General features: G+C 38.7%; 1 protein-coding gene across 1 annotated transcript; it reads left to right on the top strand.

The window, feature by feature from the left end:
• On the top strand, positions 1–27130 carry LOC121380481 (tetraspanin-18-like). The gene is made up of 9 exons (XM_041509298.1): positions 1–435; positions 10258–10384; positions 11397–11663; positions 16940–17014; positions 19455–19562; positions 20791–20982; positions 22619–22702; positions 25108–25186; positions 26482–27130. The coding sequence occupies exons 2-8, from the start codon at positions 10325–10327 to the stop codon at positions 25177–25179; spliced, it is 858 nt and encodes a 285-aa protein (XP_041365232.1). The 5' UTR covers positions 1–435; positions 10258–10324; the 3' UTR covers positions 25180–25186; positions 26482–27130.
• The last annotated feature ends 158 nt before the right edge of the window (positions 27131–27288 follow it).

The raw sequence follows: 27288 nt of genomic DNA, 5'->3' as shown, positions 1-27288 counted from the left end.
ATTCTTAAAACTCTTAATGGTATCTGAATCATGTTTACAACCGGCTAAAATCATTAACTGTTGATCACACGCCTCTGTCCGCGAGTACTGTGTCCACACTGGGATTGACGTGACCATTGACCATTCCACCATGTTTGTATCGATTTCTATTGCTGCAGGCCGCACCTAATTCGGTGGTTGAAAGTCGTTCGTTTTTACGTTTGTTGTATACGTTGACGTATATTGTCAGGTGACCCGGATCTATGAATAGATAATTAACAAGGACTATTGTTGGAAAACTCACGACCGTCTCGATTTCTGATCGTGTGACCTGCCACTACAAAAAGGATAAGAACCAGACGAACTAACCATCGGAAAACATTGCTACCTAAATTCTCCTCATACGTTACATTACATTTGGATTTGAACGAAAAGAAGGAAGGAATACCGTGTTACGTGAGTTTTAAATGTTCACAATCTGATTTCGCGATACCTGTAATTTTGTAAAACAAAATAATTCTTTACGATCATTGCGTATCGAGTTGTCAGTTAATTCATACCTGTTAAAGGGACATTCCCGAGTTTGCTGCATTGTAAGATATTTCCGACTAATAAAATATTTCTACGATTAAACTTACATATTAAATATATTTTCTTGTTTAGAATATCAGTGTCTGTATATTCAATGTGTTTCTCGTCGTCTTAATATTTGTAAGAAGCCCAAACTGGATTTTGTCTTTTAAAAAAAAGAAGAAAAGTTTGTTTTATTTAACGACGCCACTAGAGCACATTGACATTTTATCTTATTATCGGCTATTGGACGTCAAACATATGGTCATTCTGACACTGTCTTTAGAGGAAACCCGCTGTCGCCACATAGGCTACTCTTTTACGACAGGTAGCAAGGGATCTTTTATTTGCGCTTCCCACAGGCAGGATAGCCTTTGTTGAACCAGTTATGGATCACTGGTCGGTGCAAGTGGTGTACACCTACCCATTGAGCCTTACGGAGCACTCACTCAGGGTTTGGAGTCGGTATTTGGATTAAAAATCCCATGCCTCGACTGGGATCCGAACCCAGTACCTACCAGCCTGTAGACCGATGGCCTAACCACGACTCCACTGACGCCGGTCTTGTCTTCAAATAAGTTTGTACGTACGAAAAAATATTTTTTAGGAATTAAAATGAAATTTAACATAGTAAAAATATTAGAACGATCAGAAACACTTAATACAGTAATTACAGTCGTCAAAAAGTCTCTGTTAGTCGATAACATCTTTAAAATTGCAGCAAACTCAGGAATGTCCCTTTAAATCGTTTTGTGATTGATTGTTGTATTTGGTAGTATTTTTGTTTATATACGTATTAAAATAAATATATTTCACAGAACATATGACTGAACATGTATAATCAATTTGCGTATTGGGAAATGATGGTAGAATTGGTGTTAGAAGCAATGCCAATAGATTTACATCTGGTTTTAAATGGAAAGAGTGCTCTAAATAAAGAAGACAATACAGAAATTAAAAAAAAAAAATCATGTACATAGGTGTATAAATGAAACAATTTTTTTCCCCTTAATTAGTAAATAAAGTATGGATTTTTTAAATTATTACTATTTATTTATTTTATTGCTATTATTATTTTGTTGCCATTACGTAATCATTACGATGCCTTGTTTGTGTTTTGTGTTTTCCTTTAGCACACCTGCTGTCTAATTATCGAACACACAGAAAATTTATTGCGTCCTTTTTCTGTTTCCTTTATTCGTTCTTTCTTTCTCTTTTTCAATGATATTTATTTCTGTTCATATATAAATAGCAAAAATATATTACTAACCAAACATGTATGTATTATAGAGAATACCTAGTAAGTTGTAAGTTGTATAACTTGTGCCTAATCTATTTGTTCTTTAACACGTAATACAATGCGTTTCGATCAATCAGAAGCGATGTCATTTACGATATGGATGACGTTTGATCATAGTGACTATTTTAGTTTAAGAACACACTGAAACAATAAAAACAGTCGTATTCCTAATAGTTATTGTCAATAGCTATGTGTTTAAAGTTCTTTCTAAAGTGTATATTTTTATGTATATTTTTTATGAATGAAAAACTTCTAAAAGGGACTGTCTCGCGTTTGTTGCGTTGTAAGATGTTTCCGATTAATATAATTTTGTAACGACTAGCATCACACTTTTTGTCTAGAATATAAGTGACTGGATATTCAATATGTTTCAAATCGTCTTAATATGTGTAAGTAGCCACAAACTGAATTTGGTCTGCCAATAATTTTCTATGAACAAAACATTACATATTAGAAAATAAAATGAAGCTTGATCTAGTACAACACGTAGATGATCGGAAACACATTCATTTAATATACAGCCACTAATATTTTATTCAGGAAAATGTGTGAAATGTAATTAGAGTCATGAAAACGTCTGTTAGGCGGCAACAGCTTAATTGCAGGTAACTCGGAACAGTCTCTTTAAAGTCTTGATATGGGCAGTTCGTTATTATCAACATTTTCATAACAGTACAAACTATATTATGAGAGTGATAAATGACATCGTACGCTTTCTGAAAATAAAATGTAGAAATAAAATAAATAACCATTGCAAAATCAACATTTTATATAGTTTTAGAAGAATGTAGGGGGGGGGGGCAAAACAATCCAACAAATCTCACTGTAATTTGTTTTTAAAAGTTTCTTTACAAATTGCCATGAAATTGCATAGGTTAAATATGGTTTCATACGGGAGTGAAGGTAACTGATGGAAAAGTCAAGGTAAAACTTCCGAAGTTTTGCCTTTAGTCTCTGTGTATTGTATTATCGATTACTTCAGTAACAATTCAGGTGAAACTGTTTACTTTGACTGTTCCATCATTTTGTCTTCACCCTGTATTAGAAATGAGCTTTAATATATATAATATGGTGGTAATATGCTAAGACACACTCTCGTTTCCATTATTTTAAGAGTTGGTATGGGTTTACAACTTAATGATATTGTTTTCTATAACGTTTATACAGCATATAGTTGTGTACCAACTGATATAACTGCAAACGGACTGGATACATTTCCTGAATGAAAGTTACAATCTCGAGTATATATCTATCATTCTACCACTGAGAATAGATCATCCACATATATAGTTTAGATCTTTGAGAATAGATCATCCACATATATAGTTTAGAACTTTGAGAATAGATCATCCACATATATAGTTTAGATTTTTGAGAATAGATCATCTACATATATAGTTTAGATCTTTGAGAATAGATCATCCACATATATAGTTTAGATCTTTGAGGTTTTGTTGTGTTGATCCACAAAATCCATATTGACGCGTATTATTTGGATATGGCAATACCTTTACTATGAATATTATTAATTTATTCATTTATATATTCATATTCACACATGTACATAGAAACTGTGCAAACCACTGTATACACACTACCTTCTACAACCTTCCTTTTGGCAAGCCGCCACCGAGGTCGGTAAAATTAGTTTCCATGTATTTATATTATATATACATACATATATTATAAATATAGAAAGAGAGACAGAAAGACAGACAGACAGACAGACAGACAAATAAGAGCGAGAGAGAGAGAGAGAGAGAGAGAGAGAGAGAGAGAGAGAGAGAGAGAGAGAGAGAGAGAGAGAGAGAGAGAGAGGATGAGGAAGGAAGAAAATGTTTTATTTAACGACACACTCAACACATTTTATTTACGGGTATATGGACCACGCAGATATTGAGAGAGAAAACCCGATTTCGCCACTTCATGGACTACTCTTTTCGATTAGCAGCAAGGCATCTTTTATATGCACCATCCCACAGACAGGATAGTACATACCACGGCCTTTGTTACACTGGAATGAGATATAGCCCAATGGGGCTACCGACGGAGATCGAACCTAAACCGACCGCGCATCAAGATAGCGCTTTACCACTGGGCTACGACTTGCCCCAGAGAGAGAGAGAGAGAGAGAGAGAGAGAGAGAGAGAGAGAGAGAGAGAGAGAGAGCGTGCGTGCGTGCGTGTGTGCGTGTGTGTGTGTTGGTGTTAGATACAGACAGATGTGTGTGATTGTGTGTGTGTGTGTGTGTGTGTGTGTGTGTGTGTAAACAGCAATTTAGAAACCGCGTACCGATTGGTATATTGGTAATGGGGTGAATCTATTAATAATTTATTGATATGTTTTCGTGAAAGGGCACATAATGGAACAATTGCGCAATGTCTTATCTTCACGTGATAAACATTCATAAACTATTAATAGATTCGTGTCACTGCCACGATTTGGTGCATGTTGGTTTCCCCTGGAAACAAGGAACATCAAAACACTGGGTATTATTACACGTCTTCAATTGTCTAATCTACACGGTGTGTTAACGGGACAACGAGGACTCGTCACGAATGTGCGGGCACTCACAATGGACGAGCTTGTGATACCTGCGGTCTTTTGACGTGATTTGCGAGTCTCTGAAAGCGTTAAATGAATTCTGTTCAGGAGGTCGCACGGTTTAGACAAGAGTACAAAAGTGTTTACTAGACCCTCCAGTTATTTGATGGCTGTAACCCAATTCATGCTAACTCATGGTAGACTGTAAACAAGAACAGTTCACAAAAGAAAGAAAGAAATGTTTTATTTAACGACGCACTCAACACATTTTATTTACGGTTATATGGCGTCAGACATATGATTAAGGACCACACAGTTTTTGAGAGGAAACCCGCTGTCGCCACTACATGGGTTACTCTTTCGATTAGCAGCAAGGGATCTTTTATTTGCGCTTCCCACAGGCAGGATAGCACAAACCATGGCCTTTGTTGAACCAGTTATGGATCACTGGTCGGTGCAAGTGGTTTACACCTACCCATTGAGCCTTGCGGAGCACTCACTCAGGGTTTGGAGTCAGTATCTGGATTAAAAATCCCATGCCTCGACTGGGATCCGAACTCAGTACCTACCAGCCTGTAGACCGATGGCCTACCACGACGCCACCGAGGCCGGTATTCACAAAAGAAATTTCTCTATCGGTAGTGATTGCTTAAAAAATAGAGGTCACAATGTGCCCTGTATATTACACCTGTAGCGGTACCAGAGTGTCTAAAAGGGTGACCCGATGGAATTACTTGAGACTAACACACACACACACACACACACACACACACACACACACACACGCATACACACACGCACACACGCATGCATGTATACATTTAGTGTTGGCGAAAAGTGAACGAAGTTGATTTTTTCTTATTTATTACGTAGTTTAATTTCAGTTATGTATAAAAAATCTCACTAGTGGGGGACATAGGGGGTCACGTCCCCCCCCCCCCCCCTCCTATCACACCTTTCCCCCCACCACCTTTTACATTTAGCTGCCACCACCACCCACCCACCCAACCCCCCAAAAAGATAAAACCCCAAAAAAAAACTACTTATAGACAGTGTGAGTGATCTCCCCCCCCCCCCCCCACTCCCCCCGCACTGAGACCCCAATATACAATTATGACTACGCCAAAATAAAATTCCAATAAGCAGTGTGATAAGACGATTGTGTAAGAAGTTGCTTTAGTAAAGTACTTTTCGTTACAAAATAAATGTAGATAATTATATGTTCAGGTAATATTAACTTGAGCCATTGATTAATCCATCTGCCGTGCGATTACACATTCAAGATGTCGGTGAACATGGAATCATAATGACGGACAATATACTCGGTCAGTACACGGTGGCCATCGATTCCTAACTTGCACGGCACTCGCCAAATAGTAAAGTACACTGTACTCATCAATTAGTAACGTACACTGTACTCGTCAATTAGTAACGTACACTATACTCGTCAATTAGTAACGTGCACTGTACTCGTCAATTAGTAACGTACACTGTGCTCGTCGATTAGTAACGTACACTGTGCTCGTCGATTAGTAACGTACACTGTACTCGCCGATTAGTAACGTACACTATACTCGTCGATTAACAACGTACACTGTACTCGTCGATTAGTAATGTACACTGTACTCATCGATTAGTAACGTACATTGTACTCGTCCATTAGTAACGTACATTGTACTCTTCGATTAGCATCGATTAGCAACGTACTCATCGATTCCTACGCGTACACTGTACTCATCGATTAGTAACGTACCCTGTACGCATCTATTAGTAACGTACACTGTACTCATCGATTAGTAACGTGCACTGTACTCATCGATTAGTAACGTACACAGTATTCATCGATTAGTAACGTACATTGTACACAGTACTCATCGATTATTAACGTACATTGTACACTATATTCATCGATTAGTAACGTGCACTGTGCATTGTATTCATCGATTAGTAGTTTACACTGTACATTGTATTCATCGATTAGTAATGTACACTGTACATTGTATTCATCGATTAGTAACGTACATTGTACACTGTATTCATCGATTAGTAACGTACCCTGTACATTGTATTCATCGATTAGCAACGCACAGTGTATTCATCGATTAACAACGCACAGTGTATTCATCGATTAGTAACGAACAGTTTACACTGTATTCATCGATTAGTGACGTACACTGTACACGGTATTCACCGATTAGTAACGTGCATTGTGCACTGTACTCATCGCTTAGTAACGTACATTGTATGCATCGATTGATAACGTGCACTGTACGCAACGATTAGTAACGTAGGCCTACACTGTAAACTACTCATCGATTAGTAGCGTACACTGTACACTGTATTCATCGGTTAGTAACGTACATTGTACTCATCGATTAGTAATGTACACTGTATTCATCGATTAGTAACGTACACTGTACAGTACTCATCGATTACTGCGCGTACACTGAATCTGCGAAACAAAACGACTGTGATTAGTAAATTGATTTACAACATGGCGCGGATTATTAACAGCAACACGAGATTACGGGCGTCACGTGGTTGCTTTGCAAACACTAGAAATGATTATACATGTGTCACAAACCTATTGACCCATTTACGGTCATAGATGAAAGTACAATAAGGAAAGTCAAGTTTGTTTACTGGCATTCTAGAACGAGACCACTAGAGTACATTGATTTATTAGTCATCGGCTGTCGGATGTCTAACATTTGGAAATTTTGACATATAGTCTAATGGCCCGATCACACTGGCCCGAATGCCATTCCGTTTGTTTTCCGAATAGGAATTTGGGTGTTCGGGGAGCGAACGGATCATATTCGGGAAGCATTCGGTGTGTTCTAGGAGCATACTGGCTGTTCGGCTCCGTACGGATGCATACGGAACGGCATTCGGTAGCTCCAAAAATTTGTTGTGCATGTTCAAAATAATTTTCATCGACCATCCGAATGTGGCGTCCATGTGTATTCGGGAAGTATTCGGGAAGCATTCTAGGAACATACGGCATGTACGGAAAACGTTCGGGAAGCATGCGTCTAGTTCTTGGTGCATTCGGAATGAAAATTTGGAGGTGCTGGGTTCCGTATGCTTTCCGAACACCCCGAATGGACCTAGAACATGACGAATGCTTTCCGAACGTTTTCAGTATCCTTTCCGGATTTTTTTTCATTTATGCCGCCGAATGTATAACGAATAGCCAGAACCCTTCCAGTATTCTTTCAGAACATTTTCCGAACTGCTCGTACACTTCCAGAATGCACAGTATGTTCCGTATGCTTTCCGAACACCCCGAATGGACATAGAACATGACGAACCCTTCCCGAACCCTTGCGGGAAAGCATGCGGAAAGAGTTCGGTCTATTCTAGGTCGATTCGCCGTGTTCTGAAAGCATTCGGAAAGCATACGGAAAGCGTTCGGAAAGGAAACCTTTCGAAGTCAACATGCGGGAAGTATTCGGTCTATTCTGAAACCATTCTGAAACCATACTGAAAACATTCGGAAAACAAACGGAAAGCATTCGGTGATACATTGGGGAAAACACATTCGGAGGGACATTCGGCCAGTTTAAAAAATCACACCACTTTCGTATACGGAAAACAAACGGAAGCTCATTCGGGCCAGTGTGATCGCCCCATTAGAAGGGAAACCAGCTACATTTTTCCATTAGTAGCAAGGGATCTTATATGTGAACCATCCCACACAGGGTAGCACATACCACAGTCTTTGATATACCAGTTATGGTGCACTAGCTGGAATGAAAAATAGCCCATCGGGGCCCACCGACGTGGATCGATCCCACTTGAATGTCATGGCAACATCATACAAATTGTATGTCTTTGAAGTCGTTAACGATTTGAGTCTATTATACACTAAAAATGTTATAAGCTTTGCCCCCAGTTGCTTTACAAGTAATCAAATTGTGTAATGTAAAAAGAAAGAAATGTTTTATTTAACGACGCACTCAACACATTTTATTTACGGTTATATGGCGTCAGACATATGGTTAAGGACCACACAGATTTTGAGAGGAAACCCGCTGTCGCCACTTCATGGACTACTCTTTTCGATTAGCAGCAAGGGATCTTTTATTTGTGCTTCCCACAGGCAGGATAGCACAAACCATGGCCTTTGTTGAACCAGTTATGGATCACTGGTCGGTGCAAGTGGTTTACACCTACCCACTGAGCCTTGCGGAGCACTCACTCAGGGTTTGGAGTCGGTATCTGGATTAAAAATCCCATGTCTCGACTGGGATCCGAACTCAGTACCTACCAGCCTGTAGACCGATGGCCTAACCACGACGCCACCGAGGCCGGTTTGTGTAATGGAACCCGTCCCCACAAGGCAGGTTACTCTTTTCAAGAGGCATTTTATATGCTAACGATATAATTAGACACAAAACAAATCTTTTTAAAACTGAGAAACAATGAGAAACGTTTGTGTGCTGTCAGTCTTGTAGCTAGTGATGTTCCAGTGATCGATTATAATCGAAAATCGAGCGGTTTAGCTCTACCGATTTGATGATCAATTATAAAAATTCATAATCGATTGTGTGGGGAAATGTTAACTGATATAGTTGCTCGAGTTTAGACGATAGAATTGATGTAAATAATAATATGTTTGGGTTTGGGTTTGGGTTTGTCTTCATGTGTACTTAAAGGAGAAACACATAAATTTATTTTTAAAGGTAAAATGAGCCATTATAGGTGGTACTAAACCAAATAACTTCCGGTGGGGTCAATGTTCGAGGTGCACCCAACTTTTGATAGAGAAGTGAACACCGCAAGTCCTGTGATTGGTGATAAATGCGAGTGTCTTGGTTGTGAAAAAAAGTTTTATTGCGGCAAAAAATGTATGCAATTTTATTTCATCTAGTACCACTGTGCAAGCAGCCTTATGCTCTAAATATGTATGGGGTACCTGTAAAAAAAGTACTAGAATTTTGTGCGGAACTAGGATAATCATAGACGCTACCGGTTATCTCAGAAATGAGCAGCTTGAACCCCCCCCCCCCCCCCCCCAATGTTTTCTGATTCACTTTAAGGGTGAGGGGTTGTGGTATTTGTATCCGTGGCGTTTATGTCGATTGATACGCTGCAGGTAGGAGTTTTAGCCACATATGTTACTATTTTCGTCTATGGGATTTGAGTTGGTAGTATACACCCTATAAGGGTGAACACGGCAATGGGTATGTGGTCCTTATAGTTCTAACCGATCGTGTAATCGAAAGTTGATCGTTTGGTGCCAACCGTTTATAACCGATGATCGATGACAAAATTTCATCTGATTCCCAACACTAGCCGTAGCAGTGTATTTATAATTTGTGTTTTATATATTACGCCATTTTCGAAACACGTAGCATGTAACAACAATACTCAGATGCGGATCTAGGGGGGGGGGGGGGGCAGGGGCCCGCCCCCCCTAAATTTTGCGATAGTTATAATTTTATTATATATCAATTTTCATTTTTTTACGATCCCCCTCCAAACCTCCCACAAAGTTCCCTTGGCATTCTACCTCATGTCACTGGGGCCCCCCTAAATGGATTTTCTGGATCCGCCGTGCGTTATTGATAAGCAGAAGAAGTAGCTGGTATATAAATGCGTGTGTTTAAGCTTTATTAAACAAAATAAAATCCTGTTGTAAAACTGGGCATGCTTGGTTGAATTGGAAAACGACTGGTGTTGATGTGCATATCATATTGCTCGTTAATATTCAAATACCTGTTTGTACAGGTATGTTAGTCTCAAACCTTTGTACATATTTACGTCACTAACGCGAATTACCGTACTTAACCCATGTACGTTGTGTGTGACAAGTCGTTTCTGGTATATTTATTTATTTTTATGTTTTACTTTTGCAGATAGAAACAGATCATTGCTACATCGTATTGGAATTGATTGCTTCGCCTGTTCACTGAACTCGTCATCATGGATTGTCTGTCGAACTGTGGGCGGATCATCATAGTGATACTCAATTTTATCATATCTGTAAGTGCTGGTTACACACAGTCGTGTTCTTTTTCTTACTTTAGGGTCTTATGTGACGTATCTTAACATGTAACGTGTCTATATTCTCGTACACTAACGCTTGTTAAGTCTTATATATCATTTAGTATTACTGAAATTTGTATTGTGATATCTTTATAGTTTCCATCTGTTGGACCATACTGTTTAGATGTTGTTTGATCTTGTATAAATGAGAACGTGGTATATGTTGTCCTGACTGGAAAAGTTCATATGAAAGATATTTTGCCACTAATGGAACATTGTAGCGAGTTTCTTCTAAGACTGTGTATCAAAATCACCACATGTTTTACATCCATTTAAAGAGCCGATGATTAATAGCGGTGTCTTTAAACAGAACTAAATGTATGCAACTTGGATCAGTAATTATGGTAAACTGTCATTATTTAACTAGTGTTCATTCATTTTTTTGTTCGTCCGTTCGTTCGTTCGTTCGTTCATTCATCACTAACACCATCACCATCACCATCACCAACACCATCACCAACACCAACATCAACACCAACACCAACACCATCACTAACACCATCATAATCACCAACACCAACACCAACACCAACACAAGCACCAGCACCAGCACCAGCACCAGCACCAGCACCAGCATAAGCACAAGCACAAACACAAGCACAAGCACAAACACCAACATCATCATCACCAACACAAACATCAACACCAACATAACTATGTAAGACACTCTCTTGCAATGATGATTATCTTCCATTCTAGCAGCATTCATCCATTCATTCATTATCATCATCACCATCACCATCACCACTGTGTATGCTAGTATGACAGACCCTCTATAATGAGGACCATCTTCCACCCATTCTTCCATTCATTCATTTATTTATTCATTCATTCATTCATTCATTTATTCATTCATTCATTCATTCATTTACCATCACCATCACCATCACCACTGTGTATGATAGTATGATAGACCCTCTGTAACGATGACCAACTTCCCTTCTTGCAGCTGCTTGGATTCGTGATTTTGGTGCTGGGCATCATGGTGAAGGTCGGGTCGGACCAGATCAACTCTTTGCTGGACACGGCGCTCCAGAGTCTTCAGGAACAGCTGAACACGAGCGGGTTCGGCACGATCGACATGAGTCAGTTCAACATCTCGCAACTCGTCGGCGGACTCGGGACGGGCTTCATCGTGCTCGGGGTCATCCTGCTCGTCATCGGGGTCAGCGGGCTCATCGGGGCGTGCTGCAAGATTAAGCTGCTCCTCGTTGTTGTGAGTGTTTGATGATCAGGACTAAAATAGCTTGGGGAGGAGCAGTAGTTTTATTATTGTTGTGAGTGTTTGATAATCACGACTAAAATAGCTTGGGGAGGAGCAATGGTCTTCTTATTGTTGTGAGTGTTTGATGATCACGACTAAAATAGCTTGGGGAGGAGCAATGGTCTTCTTATTGTTGTGAGTGTTTGATGATCACGACTAAAATAGCTTGGGGAGGAGCAATGGTCTTATTATTGTTGTGAGTGTTTGATTAACATAACTGAAATATATATGGGGATGAGGGAGTATTCTTACTATTGTTATATCTGTTATAAGAACCAATATAGCTAGGGGGTGGGAAGTGGTCTACTTTAAGGCCCCCTACTGACATGAATGTTTGATGGTCATAACTGAAATACCTATTATTAGTCCAGTAGAAATAATAAAAAATTGGCTTAACCCAAAACAAATTAGAACAGAAATGGTTTTACTTTTATTGGACTTAATTAAGGCTTCTCTAAAACATATTCAAAATCCTCCCTCCAATTATGATGTAAAATATGACTTTTGGGGCCAAAAAGTAAAAAAATTAAATAAAAAAATAGCCGATTTCTGGAAATATTTTTTTTAATTTTAGCTATTAGAAATTTTTGTCGGTTTTAAATCAGAATAAAGTATTTTGGATCTTATAACACATTTGCGTTGTTGATTTTAATAATTTTTCCGATCTTGGGGGCTAAAAATAGAAAACAACCCACCAATCCCCCCTAAAATTGATAAATAATCGTTGATTTCTGGATAATGTTTTTATTTGTTGTAATGTATGTATCAGATGCTATTTAGTATGCAAAAAAAGTGTTAAAATATATGGTCCTAAGGAGTTAGTGATGAATGAAAAGCAATAAATTACAAATATTTCAGTCTTAAAAGATATTGCCTGATTCTGGGCTGCTAGAAGTTTTGGAGACAGCGTATGCAGATAATGTAGTCACGCATATGCTCACAGAAAAGGCCATAGCGCGAGCCGTAAGGGGTCACAACCTAGTATCCATGGTACTACAGTTATAACTGGTTTCAGAAGTGTTTGACATTGAGTTGGATGAAAAGGATTGTAGTGAATGTTAAGGGGTGGATTCCAAGGACGATGGACATGGTACTGTTACCAGTGACAGTGATGGAGATAAGTAGAAGTGACCGTTTCTGGGCAGGATTGTCCACAGACTTGGTGATAGAACAGATGTTAATGAGAAGTCTTAAGACAGTTGGTGGGTTGACAAGAGGAAGGGGGATGACCAACGAACTCTACAAAAATCACAGCTGAAGTCGGAAAGCTCTAGCCGAAGTGGCGCAAAATAGAAATAGGGGGCTTACACAACAACCTTCAAATGATGATCACAGAAGATATACTACGGGATGGTGCTCTCCCTTTGACACACCAGGGAGATGCAGCGCCGGGCTCAACCTCGAGGAGCCCAGCTAAATCTGCTGTTGTCCTTTCTGCATCTTGGTTGACTAGGGGATGCAGGAGTAGGATAAACGCTACCAGAACCAAATCTGCACAAGAATTATTGTCAACAACATTCAAAATCATGCAGTGGAAAGCCGCAGAAACTTTTGAACACATCCTACAATACTGCCAACAACACAGCCAACTCAGAGATGCTGGCCAACACCGAACAACACAGAAGAAAAACTTTATGGAGACCAGGAATCCCTCCGTGTCACTGTGAGATTCATCCTGGCAGCAAACATCTCCCTGTGATATCATTACAAGAAGGAACGAAAAGAAGAAGACCGACACTCAAAGAACACTCTGGCTGTTGTCCCGCCCTGCCTGTTCAGAGATCAACGGGGCAATGCAGAAGCTCACTGGGACCATATACATGACGAGTGAACAGCATAAAGAGAGCCACAGTGCAACTGAGAAGAGAGACATGAACGATAGCAAGGCCATGACAGAATATTTGCTACAGAGAAACCCATTTGTAGGTGGGGATACCGAGTTGAAAAGCATTTTAAGTGGAGTTGTTGCCAATGAAAGCAATGCATATGATGCAAAGGAAGTTGGAGAGAAGGTGATTGTGAAGATGAAAGGAAGTTCCGTGTCTGACTTCATATTTAGAAAGAAGGACCAAGTCGTTACGATAGACGACAAAGTTGAAGGAGAACCAGTCAAGGTTGATCCACAGTTGTTGTTTCAGAGATTGGTCACAGCCGCTATGGAATCTGTTCCTGAAGACGATCTGACTATGCACATATATCCGCCAGCTTTGTTTGAGTCACTGCACCTGTTTCGGGAAGCTGATAATCCTTAGCAGACGTCATGAAAACTAAGGTTTATCCAGACAGCAAGCTACCTGATGGTCATCACGAGTATGTGATAGATGGAGGGTGCCTATTGCAGTGGCTTCCATGGCCAAGAGGGCATAGCTATGGTCAGATTTGTGCAATGTATGTGGAGTTTGTAGAGACAAAGTATGGGCAAGCTACAGTTGTGTTCGACAGTTATGAAGGTGGACCTAGTACTAAGGACAATACTCATCAACGACGTACAGTGGAACATATCGGAACCGAAGTTAAATTCAGTGAGACAATGACTCCACGTGGGAAGAAAGCCAGTTTTCTTGCAAACATGAAGAACAAACAAAGATTCATTCATCTGCTGAGCGAGAAACCTTAAGCTGCTGCCATTGAAGTCCTGCACGCATCGAGTGATGCCGATGTCCTCAAGGTGTTTGGATTTGGGAAGGGTGGTGTTTTCAAAGTGTACGATAAAAGTTTAGCGTTCAGAAATGCTGCCTCTGTGTTCAACAAGCAGTCTGGAGAGGTGATGAAGGAAGAGGTTGTAGAGGCTGGAGAGTCCACCCTATAGTGCCTGTACAAAGATGACACGAGGGAAGGGCTAGACAACTTACGGATTAGCAAGTTTACAGAAAAGGTTGCGAAAAGCCTACGTATATACTTACAGATTCCGGAACGGAAAGGGAAGGAGGAGGGTGTAGATCCAACAGATTGGGGATGGGACGTTGTCGGTGGTGTTTTGAAGCCACTGAAAACCGATAAGCCACCAGCTCCAGATTCACTGATGAGGGTTATCAGATGCACTTGTAAGAAAGGGTGCAAAACCAAAATGTGCAGAAAAGTGGGACTGGTGTGTAGTGCAGCTTGCAGTATATGCAAGGGGGTTAGCTGTGAAAAGACTGGACGCACTGGATGTTGACTGATGAACTGTTTACGCATATGGTATGCACGTATCGTAACTGTGCAACTACTAGTATTATGTGTTGACCATTTAAAGAGTCAAGAGATTTCTTTTGATGTATACAAATAATTTTCTATTGGGAGTGGAAAAAGTATTCAAGTTAATAACTTTATTATGTTTGAACTAAAATACTGTATTCTGATTAAAAACAGACAATTTGCATCATCACGTCTAATAAGTAAGTTTTTCATATTCCAGAAATAAGCAATTTTTAGGCAGCTGTTTAAAAATTAAAAAAATAAATATTAAACTTTATAACTTTATTATTATTCTTGTAAATAAAATATCTTATTTCGATTAACAAAAGACAACACTTTCTTTGTATTGTGTAATTATTTTAACTTGGTACAGAAATTAGCGATTTTGGTAAATTTAATAGTTTTGTTCGTTTTATTTTTTCAGTTGTTACCCTAACAATCAAACAAATTAATAAAGTAAATAACTTTAATATTTTTTGGCAAAATACTTTATCTTCTGATCAAAGCAGACAAAATGTGGTTCCGTATTTCAAATAGGTACATTTTTAAAACTAATTTCTAAAAATCAACAATTTTTTGTTTATTTTGTCATTTTTTCTCTCTTTTTAGCCTCCAAAAATCGAAATATAATTGAAGTCAATAACTTTAAGAGTTTTTATAATGCTAACTACTATATTTTGCTGAAAAAAAAGGGACAAAAATTGCATTATTATATCTAATAGGTAAATTTTCCAAACATTATTCCAGAAATCAACGATTTTTTAACATTTTTCAACTTTATGACCAAATATTTCATAGTTAGCATCATAGTTAACTCATGTGTGAGTCAATAGTAAGATGATAAAGACGTCACTAGTCGTTAGTGTTTGATGGTCGTAACTGAAATACCTATTATGTGTGAGTCAATAATAAGATGATAAAGACGTCACTAGCCTGCTGTAAATCTCCCTATTGCTGTTAGTGTTTGGTGGTCAGAACTACAGTAGCTAGCGGAGAGGCAGTAGTGTATTTTAAGTCTTCATGTTGTCATGAATATTTGTTGATAAATACTGAAATAGCTATGGGGAGACTGCAATAAGGGGCGGGATGGAGGGAGTGGCATGGTCTTAAGTCTCAATAATGTCGTAGGTGTTTTATGGTCTGGACTGAAATAACTATGGGGAACATTAATAATGGGATGCAGGGTGGGAGTAGCCTGTAGTAAGTCTCCCTACTGCCGCTAGTGTTTGATGGTCTTAACTGAAATAACTATGGGGAACATTAATAATGGGATGCAGGGTGGGAGTAGCCTGTAGTAAGTCTCCCTACTGTCGCTAGTGTTTGATGGTCTTAACTAAAATAACTATGGGGAACATGAATAATGGGATACAGGGTGGGAGTAGCCTGTTGTAAGTCTCCCTACTGCCACTAGTGTTTGATGGTCTGAACTGAAATAACTATGGGGAACATTAATAATGGGATGCAGGGTGGGAGTAGCCTGTTGTATGTCTCCCTATTGCTGCTAGAACTGAAATAACTATGGGATGGGTAAATCACGAGATTCCTACCTGGGAATAAATGGTGGTGTGGGGGCAATGGCCTGCTGCAAGATGAAGATTCTCCTTATTTGGGCTCAATAAGGTCATGTCTAGACTAAAATACCTATAGTCCGTCCCATCATTCTATAAAAACAAACAAAAATTAACATAATTTAAAAGAAGTGTTTTACCGGACGTGTTTTGGAAATAACCAAAAAACAATACTATTTTTCATTGCAATTTACAAATCTATAGGCTCAGAAATGACTAATTTATGGTAAATATCATAGTATGAAAAACCGCGTTCGCTGTGTGGCAGACTATTGGCTTTACAGTCTGCTGCAGAGTGTTATATTCTTAGAGTACATTGTTTGTTTTTTTGTATTTATTATTCAGCATATATTTTATATTAAGAATATTTTCTTTGTTTTACCACTCAGCATGCCTTGTTTCAGTATTATTATATTCTTATAATATTGTTTGTTTTATCTTTCGGTATTTATCATAATTCGCACTCTCTTTCTTATGTTTCAGTATTTGATCCTTATCATCGTGTTGTTCCTGGGACAAGTCATCGTGGTTATTTTGCTCTTTGCTGCCAGACAAGTGGTATGTCAATATCAACCAATCTACCAAACAAACTTAGCCTTCGTGTAGGTCGCATCGTACTCTGTAACATTCAGTGTCACCTTACCTGTAAATCATATCTACCAATTTGTATTGGCTTTATTGTAGATCACATCAACTCATCTCTATCAGCCTTCGTGTAGGTCACACCAGCCTCTCTAACAATCAATGTCACTTTACCTGTAGATCATATCTACCAATCTGTATTGGCTTTATTGTAGATCACATCAACTCATCTCTATCAGTCTTCGTGTAGGTCACACCAGCCTCTCTAACAATCAATGTCACTTTACCTGTATATCATATCTACTAGTCTATATTGGCTTTATTGTAGATCACATCAACTCATCTCTATCAGCCTTCGTGTAGGTCACACCAGCCTCTCTAACAATCAATGTCACTTTACCTGTATATCATATCTACTAGTCTATATTGGCTTTATTGTAGATCACATCAACTCATCTCTATCAGCCTTCGTGTAGGTCACACCAGCCTCTCTAACAATCAATGTCAATTTACCTGTAGATCATATCTACCAATCTATATTGGCTTTATTGTAGATCACATCAACTCATCTCTATCAGCCTTCGTGTAGGTCGCATCAGCCTCAATCAATGTCAATTTACCTGTAGATCATATCTACCAATCTATATTGGCTTTATTGTAGATCACATCAACTCATCTCTATCAGCCTTCGTGTAGGTCACACCAGCCTCTAACAATCAATGGCACCTTACCTATAGATCATATCTACCAATCTGTATTGGCTTTATTGTACATCACATCAACTCATCTCTATCAGCCTTCGTGTAGGTCACACCAGCCTCTCTAATAACCAATGTCACTTTACCTGTAGATCATATCTACCAATCTATATTGGCTTTATTGTAGATCACATCAACTCATCTCTATCAGCCTTCGTGTAGGTCACACCAGCCTCTCTAATAATCAATGTCACTTTACCTGTAGATCATATCTACCAATCTGTATTGGCTTTATTGTAGATCACATCAACTCATCTCTATCAGCCTTCGTGTAGGTCACACCAGCCTCTCTAATAATCAATGTCACTTTACCTGTAGATCATATCTACCAATCTGTATTGGCTTTATTGTAGATCACATCAACTCATCTCTATCAGCCTTCGTGTAGGTCCCACCAGCCTCTCTAATAATCAATGGCGCCTTGCCACGACACCACTAGAGCACATTTATTAATTATCGGCTATTGAATGTCAAACATTTGGTAATGTTGACACATAGTCTCAGAGACAAAACCCGCTATATGTTTCCATTAGTAGCAAGGGATCTTTTATATGTACCATCCCACAGACAGGATAACACGGCCTTTGATATACCAGTCGTGGTGCGCTGGCTGTGACGAGAAATAGCCCAATGGGCCCACCGATGGGGATCGATCCCACTGGGCTACGCCCCCCCCCCCCCCCCCCCCCCCCCCGTGTGTGGGGTCCTACTAAAAATAGCTTGACAATATTTTGTGCGGAACTAGGGTAGTCTAAGACGCTTCCCGTTTGTCTAAAATGAGTATATTAGCTCCCCCCCCCCCCCACACACACACACCTTCTGAGGGGTGATAGTATAATGTATGTATGTATTTATGTGTGTGTATATATATATATATATATATATATATATATATATATATATATATATATATATATATATATATATATATATATGTATGTATGTATATATACGAATAGAAAATCCTTCTATGTTGCTGGCACCTCTCCTCTAAAGTAGCAAGAGGGCTTGAGATAATATATTTTATATAAAGAAAACGTCAGAAGCCTCCTTTAAAAGTCATATATCCCTAGTTAAACCTGTAACTAAAATAATAAATAATATACTTAAGTCTATATAAAAAAAGTAACCTAAGATAGAAGCTGAAGAACAAACTACTGGTCAAAGATTAAACGTATAGTAACACTATGACTGAGGTAAAACAAAGTGTGGATGGGGGGGGGGGGGGGGGGGGGGGTAAAATAATAATTAAGGGTAAATAAAACAAAGAACAAAATAATGAACAAAATAACGAAATAATAATGAACGAATAAATGCATAAATAGATAAACCAATAGCAAAAACAATCTCAATACATAAAAGGAATTTATTCCCCCTACCCACACTTCGTTTTACCTCAGTCATAGTTTTACCATACTTTTAATCTTTGACCAGTAGTTTGTTCTGCAGCTTTTATCTTACGTTACTTTATTTATATATACTAACACCCCTCAGAATATATATATATATATAATATAATAATATATATCCGTGTGGCAATATTAGCCACCTGTTACTATTGTCGTCTGTGTGATCTGAATTAGTGCTAGTCACCCTTAAGAGCAACTACACCACCGAGGCTCATATAAATTACTGATTAACAATGATTAATCTTTCAGTTTGATGACGCCGCAAAACCAAAGTTTAAAGAGATGATTAAAAACGAGTACCAAGGCTTCAATGGCACTGACGTGACGTCATTGGCTTGGAATGTTTTGATGAGAGAAGTAAGTCCTTAAAATAACAGACATGTCGCTTTAATACACACAGTTGCATTAGAAACAATATCAGTGAAATGTGAAATCGTGAAATAATTTTATCTTGTGAAATAATGTCCATTGTTACTCGCTATGAGTACATGAGTACATTGTCACATGATAATATCCAGCCGCATACACTTGTTCCGTGCTTTGACCATAACATTGTCGTTTTCAATATTTTATTTTTGGTATGTTGATATACGTCATTGTGTTTTTCTTCAATGTGACCGTTTCACAGCTGTTTACACTGTGTTTTATTGAAACCTTTCTATTTTTGCATTGGTGTTGATTATCATTAACCTTTGACACCCATGTCGTTTTCATGCTGGGGTGTCGTTGCATACGCTTTATTTCATATATTTAGTAATACTACTTTTTATTATCCACATAGTTCAAGATATACAGGGAAATATAATCAGTATGACACATGCGTGACATAATGTTTACATGTGCATATCAAATGACGTCATTTTGGGGAAGCGACGTCATAACATAATGCGGCTTCTCCAGTCTTAGCACTTACTCTCGATTCACTAATATCAAAACCTATATTAGCTCGGCCATTTACCTTTCGACCGACCATTCAAAAATTGCGCCAAATTTCCTCAATCAAAATTGCGCACCCTTTCTCTTTGGCATTAATTGCTCCATTCAAAATTCCATAGCACCACCACCACCCCCACCCGCCTGCTACCGACTTGATCGGGCTGCTGGTGCTCCCTTGCACCTGCCAGTGCAGGCGGTCCCTCTTCTCCCCTCCCCACCTTTCCTGTCATGGACGGAGGAGCCGGCCAAGGCCGGCTATTGTGCCCTTGATAGGCGTGCACTACAACAGCTTGTTCTGAATGTGCACGTAAAACCCTATGACCTGACCTGACCTGACCTGACCTGACCTGACAGTCTTAGCGCTGTGTAATCGCTTACCAAAATGACATCACTTGTCGTCTCCTTCTATTTACTTTTGAAACGTTTTGACATTGTCTTTGTTAGTCATAAAAATAATATTATGAATAATGAGGATAATAAAGAAATTATTACACTCAAGTGTGAATCGTACTGATTTTACGAAACTCGTGTCAGGATTCATGTATTACCCTCGCTCTCGTTTGGGCAAAGCAAGAATTCTTACACTCGTTTCGTAAAATTAGTACGAGCCACAAGCTGGTGCAATAATATCTATGTATAATAATTTTAGCGTGCTTGTTGCGGGGTTGACGACTACAATGATTTCGCGACTGCAACCATGTGGGTGAGGGATTATACAACACAGAGTCCTATTAATGGCATCCTCCAGGCACCCATAGCTTGTTGTATCAATGTACCATCTTCTGCTCCGGACTTCAGTTGTGCCAAGGCTCCCTCGGACGCAGAGAGTAATTGGAAAAAGGTAATTAATTCCCGTTAATTGAATATAGCTTAAGTCATCCAGGCGAAACCAATTATAATGTGGGGGAACGCATAATCCTCGCCACAGCCATCGACAGGGACGGATCCAGGATTTTGTAAAAGGGAGTCACAGAACAAAGCAAGAAAGAAGGAAATGTTTTGTTTAACGACGCACTCAACACATTTTATTTTACAGTTATATGGCGTCAGACTTATGGTTAAAGGGACACTAAGGCATATTTTTTATTATTAGAGCCGCTTTTTGATAACTGAAATCATACTTTACTTAGATTTTATTGTTTAGATTATTCATTTCCGTACATTCGAAGTGTTTTAGTCATCCTGGTGGTTTTAATAGCACACATTTCTTATATTTTTAAAAACGCACGTGCGTTCGAGAAGTAACAGTTGTGGGGTCGAGTTTTTGTCTATTTTTAGAGGGTATTTCACCATTTCAAAGTCACAGACTCATGTTTCACTCAATTGTAACTTTATTGAAATGTGTTACAGGTTTGTAGATGAACTAAACTTAGCGTGCATTTTAGTGGGTTGAAACTAGGGTCTGTCCTTTAAGGACCACACAGATATTGAGAGAGGAAACCCGCTGTCGCCACTTCATGGGTTACTCTTTTCGATTAGCAGCAAGGGATCTTTCATATGCACCATCCTACAGACAGAGTAGTACATTCCACGGCCTTTGATATACTAGTCGTGGTGCACTGGCTTGAACGAGAAATAGCCAACCGTCGGGGATCGATCCCACACCGACCGCGCATCGAGCCAGCGCTGTACCACTGGGCTACATCCCGTTCTTGTGATAGAACAGAACACAACTTTATGCCGCTTAGGCCGTTACACAATGGCATATGAGGAACCTGATAGATAAGGTGTAGTGACAAGATAGGGTTTACAGGAGACAATAATATAATGCAAAATGCAAAACAATAATAAACAAAATAAATAAAATTCTAAAAAGAGCAAGTCTGATTTTGCGGACGGCAAATGAGCCGACCGGGGGGGGGGAGGGGGGAGGGGGAGGCGAGGAGGGTCGATGGCATGCTCCAGAAAGGTTTTATATTTTTGTTTTAAATGCTTTAGTAAAGCGTTTTCAGTACAGTTTCGTGTTATATAGTGTGGATGATGATTTTTGAAAAGGCATCGGCCATTGATCAACGACATCATTATAGTCATACGTTTTAGCGTCAATATCGTCACCCATCTATTTTATGAAAGTCAATATAATAATTGATTATAAGCATCATGGTAAAATATTATAATTTTGACATATTTTCAAAGTTTACAATTGAAAAATATCTAATGTAATGAAATAAAAGAAAGAATTTTTTTTTTTTCAGGACGCACTCAACACCTTTTAGTTTCGGTTTATATAGCGTCAAATATAGGATTAAGAACCACAGAGAGAAGAAACACGCTTAATGGGCTAGTCCTTCCGAGAGCCGTTACGACTCATGACATTGTGAAACGTTTTTTATACTCTGGCTTGTTTTTCAGATTAACGTATTTTGCGTTCTATCTTGTACATTAAAAAATGAGGTCACGGTTTGTATTTATACTGTTATACAGTAAAATCAAATTCTATATATCTTATAAAATTTTGTAATATATTGTTGTTTTAGGGTTGCTACGATTCCTTGTGGTCATATGTGGTGAACGAGTCTGGTATTGTCATCGGGGTCGTCTGTGCAATCCTTGGGTTACAGGTACGGTAATATCTACCTTTATTTCTATTACCGTCTGTCCAATCCTTGGGTTACAGGTACGCTAATGTCTACCTTTATTTCTATTACCGTCTGTGCAATCCTTGGGTTACAGGTACGCTAATGTCTACCTTTATTTCTATTACCGTCTGTGCAATCCTTGGGTTACAGGTACGCTAATTTCTACCTTTATTTCTATTACCGTCTGTGCAATCCTTGGGTTACAGGTACGCTAATGTCTACCTTTATTTCTATTACCGTCTGTGCAATCCTTGGGTTACAGGTACGCTAATTTCTACCTTTATTTCTATTACCGTCTGTCCAATCCTTGGGTTACAGGTACGCTAATGTCTACCTTTATTTCTATTACCGTCTGTCCAATCCTTGGGTTACAGGTACGGTAATGTCTACCTTTATTTCTATTACCGTCTGTCCAATCCTTGGGTTACAGGTACGGTAATGTCTACCTGTATTTCTACCGTCTGTGCAATCCTTGGGTTACAGGTACGGTACCGTCTGTCCAATCCTTGGGTTACAGGTACGCTAATGTCTACCTTTATTTCTATTACCGTCTGTGCAATCCTTGGGTTACAGGTACGCTAATGTCTACCTTTATTTCTATTACCGTCTGTGCAATCCTTGGGTTACAGGTACGCTAACTACCTTTATTTCTATACCGTCTGTGCAATCCTTGGGTTACCTTACCTTTATTTCTATTACCGTCTGTGCAATCCTTGGGTTACAGGTACGCTAATGTCTACCTGTATTTCTATTACCGTCTGTGCAATCCTTGGGTTACAGGTACGCTAATTTCTACCTTTATTTCTATTACCGTCTGTCCAATCCTTGGGTTACAGGTACGCTAATGTCTACCTTTATTTCTATTACCGTCTGTCCAATCCTTGGGTTACAGGTACGGTAATGTCTACCTTTATTTCTATTACCGTCTGTCCAATCCTTGGGTTACAGGTACGGTAATGTCTACCTGTATTTCTATTACCGTCTGTGCAATCCTTGGGTTACAGGTACGGTAATGTCTACTTTTATTTCTATTACCGTCTGTGCAATCCTTGGGTTACAGGTACGGTAATGTCTACCTTTATTTCTATTACCGTCTGTGCAATCCTTGGGTTACAGGTACGCAAATATCTACCTTTATTTTTATTACCGTCTGTGCAATCCTTGGGTTACAGGTACGCTAATATCTACCTTTATTTCTATTACCGTCTGTGCAATCCTTGGGTTACAGGTACGGTAATGTCTACCTTTATTTCTATTACCGTTATTTAGACGGCAGGAAAGGTTTATTTTGTTTAACGACACCTCTAGACCTCATTGATTAATTAATCATCGGCTACTGGATGCCAAACTTGTGATAAGTCTTCAGACGAAACCCTCTGTATTTTTTTTGTATTTGGCATCTTTCGATCTATCGAGTAGCAGTCTTTTTGATTGCGGATTTAGGGAAAGTGGCAGTCCTCTTATAGACAAAGCACAGCAACAGACGAATGTGTAGTTAGGGATCTTTTATATGCATTTCTTATAGATAAGACAGCACTAACCAAACCTTTGATATACGTAGGGCAGTGGTTAGAACAGTAAATTCACAGGTCTATCGGGGTCGATATGTTGGTGGTAGGTTAGTGGTGGACTGGTCACCCGATGTGGCATGGGTTGTAAGATCACGTCCCCATTTTGGATTCGTTGGATTTCCATTTTAGCCAGTATTCCGCGACTGGTATATCAAAAGTCGTGGTACGTGCTATCCTGTCTATTGGAAAGTACATTTGAAAGACTAGATACTCATAACGGGTAGCGCCGGTGGGGCAGGATATGCTTATCTTTCGCGAACACCTGACATCATAACTGTTATGGCAGTGATTCATAAGTGCATGTCATCACAGCTGTTATTATTCTAATAAGATCTGTCTGGTGCTAGTTTCGATTTAGTAAACTAGTCTGGAAGTGGCAGTCCTCGTTATGACATTGTTCAGAGAAACGTTCCTGATTGTGTACTAATGTTCTGTCGTTCATATTTATTCAATATTAACACTTGAATATCTTCTACCACATTTGTGTTTAGAGACTGACTGCAATGGCGATACAACTGCTACTGATCTATGTGATAAATGAGTGTGGTCCTGATCAAGCAGTACATTATATGTGTTATGTATGCGTGTGAGTGTGCGTGTGCGTGTGCGTGCGTGTGTGCGTGTGTCTGTGTGAGTGGTAGAACGCTCGCCTGAGGTGGTTGGGTCAAGGGATCGAATCCCCTCGATAGAACCATTCTCCGATTAGGTTTACCCTTCCCAAGCAGTGTGCCCTATAACTGGTCTATCAAAAACCGTGGACTGTGCTGTCCTGTCTGCGATGTGTTCTAATTAAGATGGTTTTGTTTTCTCTCGCAGATATTGCTGATTTTCTTCACAATATGGATCTTGTACCAGATAAACAAGGAAGCTAAAGTCAGTATGGCTTGATGAAATGGTAAGCATTCTCTGTGGACTGCAAAACAAGAACATACAATTAGTTACAAAGTCAGCTTGTAAAAATAACGTCATTTGGTTGGGTATGACGTTAGCTATTTTAGTTAACTGTTTAGTAATGTTTCTAAAAAAAATGTCCAATAAATAATATACTCAGTACTAATTGCAGTTTATTTTTGGAGTGCAGTTAAAATAATATGACCAAACGAAATAGCAGGGTTACCTATTATTTGATTTACTTCGAGTTGTCTCTCTTGTCCAATATAACGTATATTCGCGTGCGTATATGTATGTCGTAGATTTAAGAAAAAAAAGATTAGCATTTTATTGTAATATGTTGTGCTTGTTAAAATCTAAATAGAAGTGTATTTATAGAATTTCTCACACATCCGTTGTGAGAACAATGTTTTACTTTATGATACGTCATGGCAATAACACACGTTTGTCATTGATTTAAATACATACGATTAGTTTCACATTGGTGATAACCTTGTCACCACAGCTATACCATCCAAAGAAGTAAGCACGATCGAAGTTGATTGCTCTGTGACGTATACGTTAATCTGATACTGGTTGACTTATGCCCATATACGTTAACTGTAAAGTGCAAGTGCCGTAAATAACTTGAAGTTGAAAAATGTTTAACATTTATTTTAAACCTATTTGAGGGGCTATGTAAGAAGTACGTATAAAAACGTATCCATCTCGCTTTCACTCGTTAAATGCGCTTTGAAATAACTCGTTGTAAGATAAATGGTACCTAAAGTATCAATAATGTAGTATTATCTATCTAAATAACAGTATGTGCATATATAAATAATGTTACGTGTTACTACCTGTCGGCGCTGCAGTTGCTTGTACTGTGTTATTAAACCTTGAAGGGAACAAACACGTTTTACAACGCAAGTAAACTGTATCGTATTAGCTTATGAGCAAAATTTTAATATCTCACATATTGGTTTTTTTAAAATAATAATTTTTATTGTCTCAGAACAAAATATATGTAGAATTAGGGAAGTAACATATTTATTGTCTCAGAACAAAATATATGTAGAATTAGGGAAGTAACATATTTATTGTCTCAGAACAAAATATATGTAGAATTAGGGAAGTAACATATTTATTGTCCCAGAAGGTTGTATTAGTATTACTATTTTACAATGCAAGTATACTGTATCACATTAGTCTGAAATATAGCGCTTAATTGTATTTTAGGTTGTATTTGAGAAATACTTTTAGATTGAATAGGCAAATGTACATGCTCGTTTAAAGTTACCTGTTTGTTGTGTTTTGTAGATGAAGATAACTCAAAGATCTGTGATATGTCCGAATCCATTAGCTGTCTGTGTGTCCGTCCACCCTACCACGTCACATATCTCCGATCATACTCTCTACCTTGACCTTCACATTGCTGCTACTGGAATATATGCTTATTGACTGCGTTTGGAGGGAATATTGTGCTGTACTACTGGTCGAAACGTGTAGTGTTTTGGTTAGAATATTGATTTATATTGACGGAAAGAAAGTGATGACATTAATAGTGACAGGAATGAGTGACTGCAACTAAAACCCTCATTCGTAGTGTCAGGAAGTTAACTGCGTTACTGATTTTCAGTCCTAGATTACTGAGATTCAGTTTCTCATTACTGACATTCAATCCCACATCATTAACATTAAGTCACACAATTTTGACATTCAGTCCCGCATTATTGACATTCAGTCCCACATTACTGACATTCAGTCCAGCAATATTGACATTACATTACATCTATATATACTATACAATTATTACTACGCAAGTAAAATATTTTAATTTGATGTATACTAGCAAGTGTTCCCGTTTTTTTCGCGGATTCGGCGTGGGTCCAAGTGGTCGGTCCCCGCCTCCCCCCACCACCCCCATTTTTATTTTGTCTTTTTATAACATGAGTGATGTTTTCGTAAGTTCCCCCCCCCCCCCCCCCCCCCCCCCCCACGCTTTAAAAACTCGTCTCGGTGTTTGGAAAGAGAAAAAAAAGTGCTTTTGGAAAGTCTCCAATGTGTATTTTGTTTTATCTGGATCCCTTTCTATAAATGACGTTTCACGACTATTATCAGATAAGT

Source organism: Gigantopelta aegis, chromosome 9, assembly GCF_016097555.1.
Source record: "Gigantopelta aegis isolate Gae_Host chromosome 9, Gae_host_genome, whole genome shotgun sequence".
In the NCBI taxonomy this organism is placed as follows: domain Eukaryota; kingdom Metazoa; phylum Mollusca; class Gastropoda; order Neomphalida; family Peltospiridae; genus Gigantopelta; species Gigantopelta aegis.
Note: the sequence above shows the minus strand (reverse complement) of the source record. Positions and strands in the feature narration are given on the sequence as shown.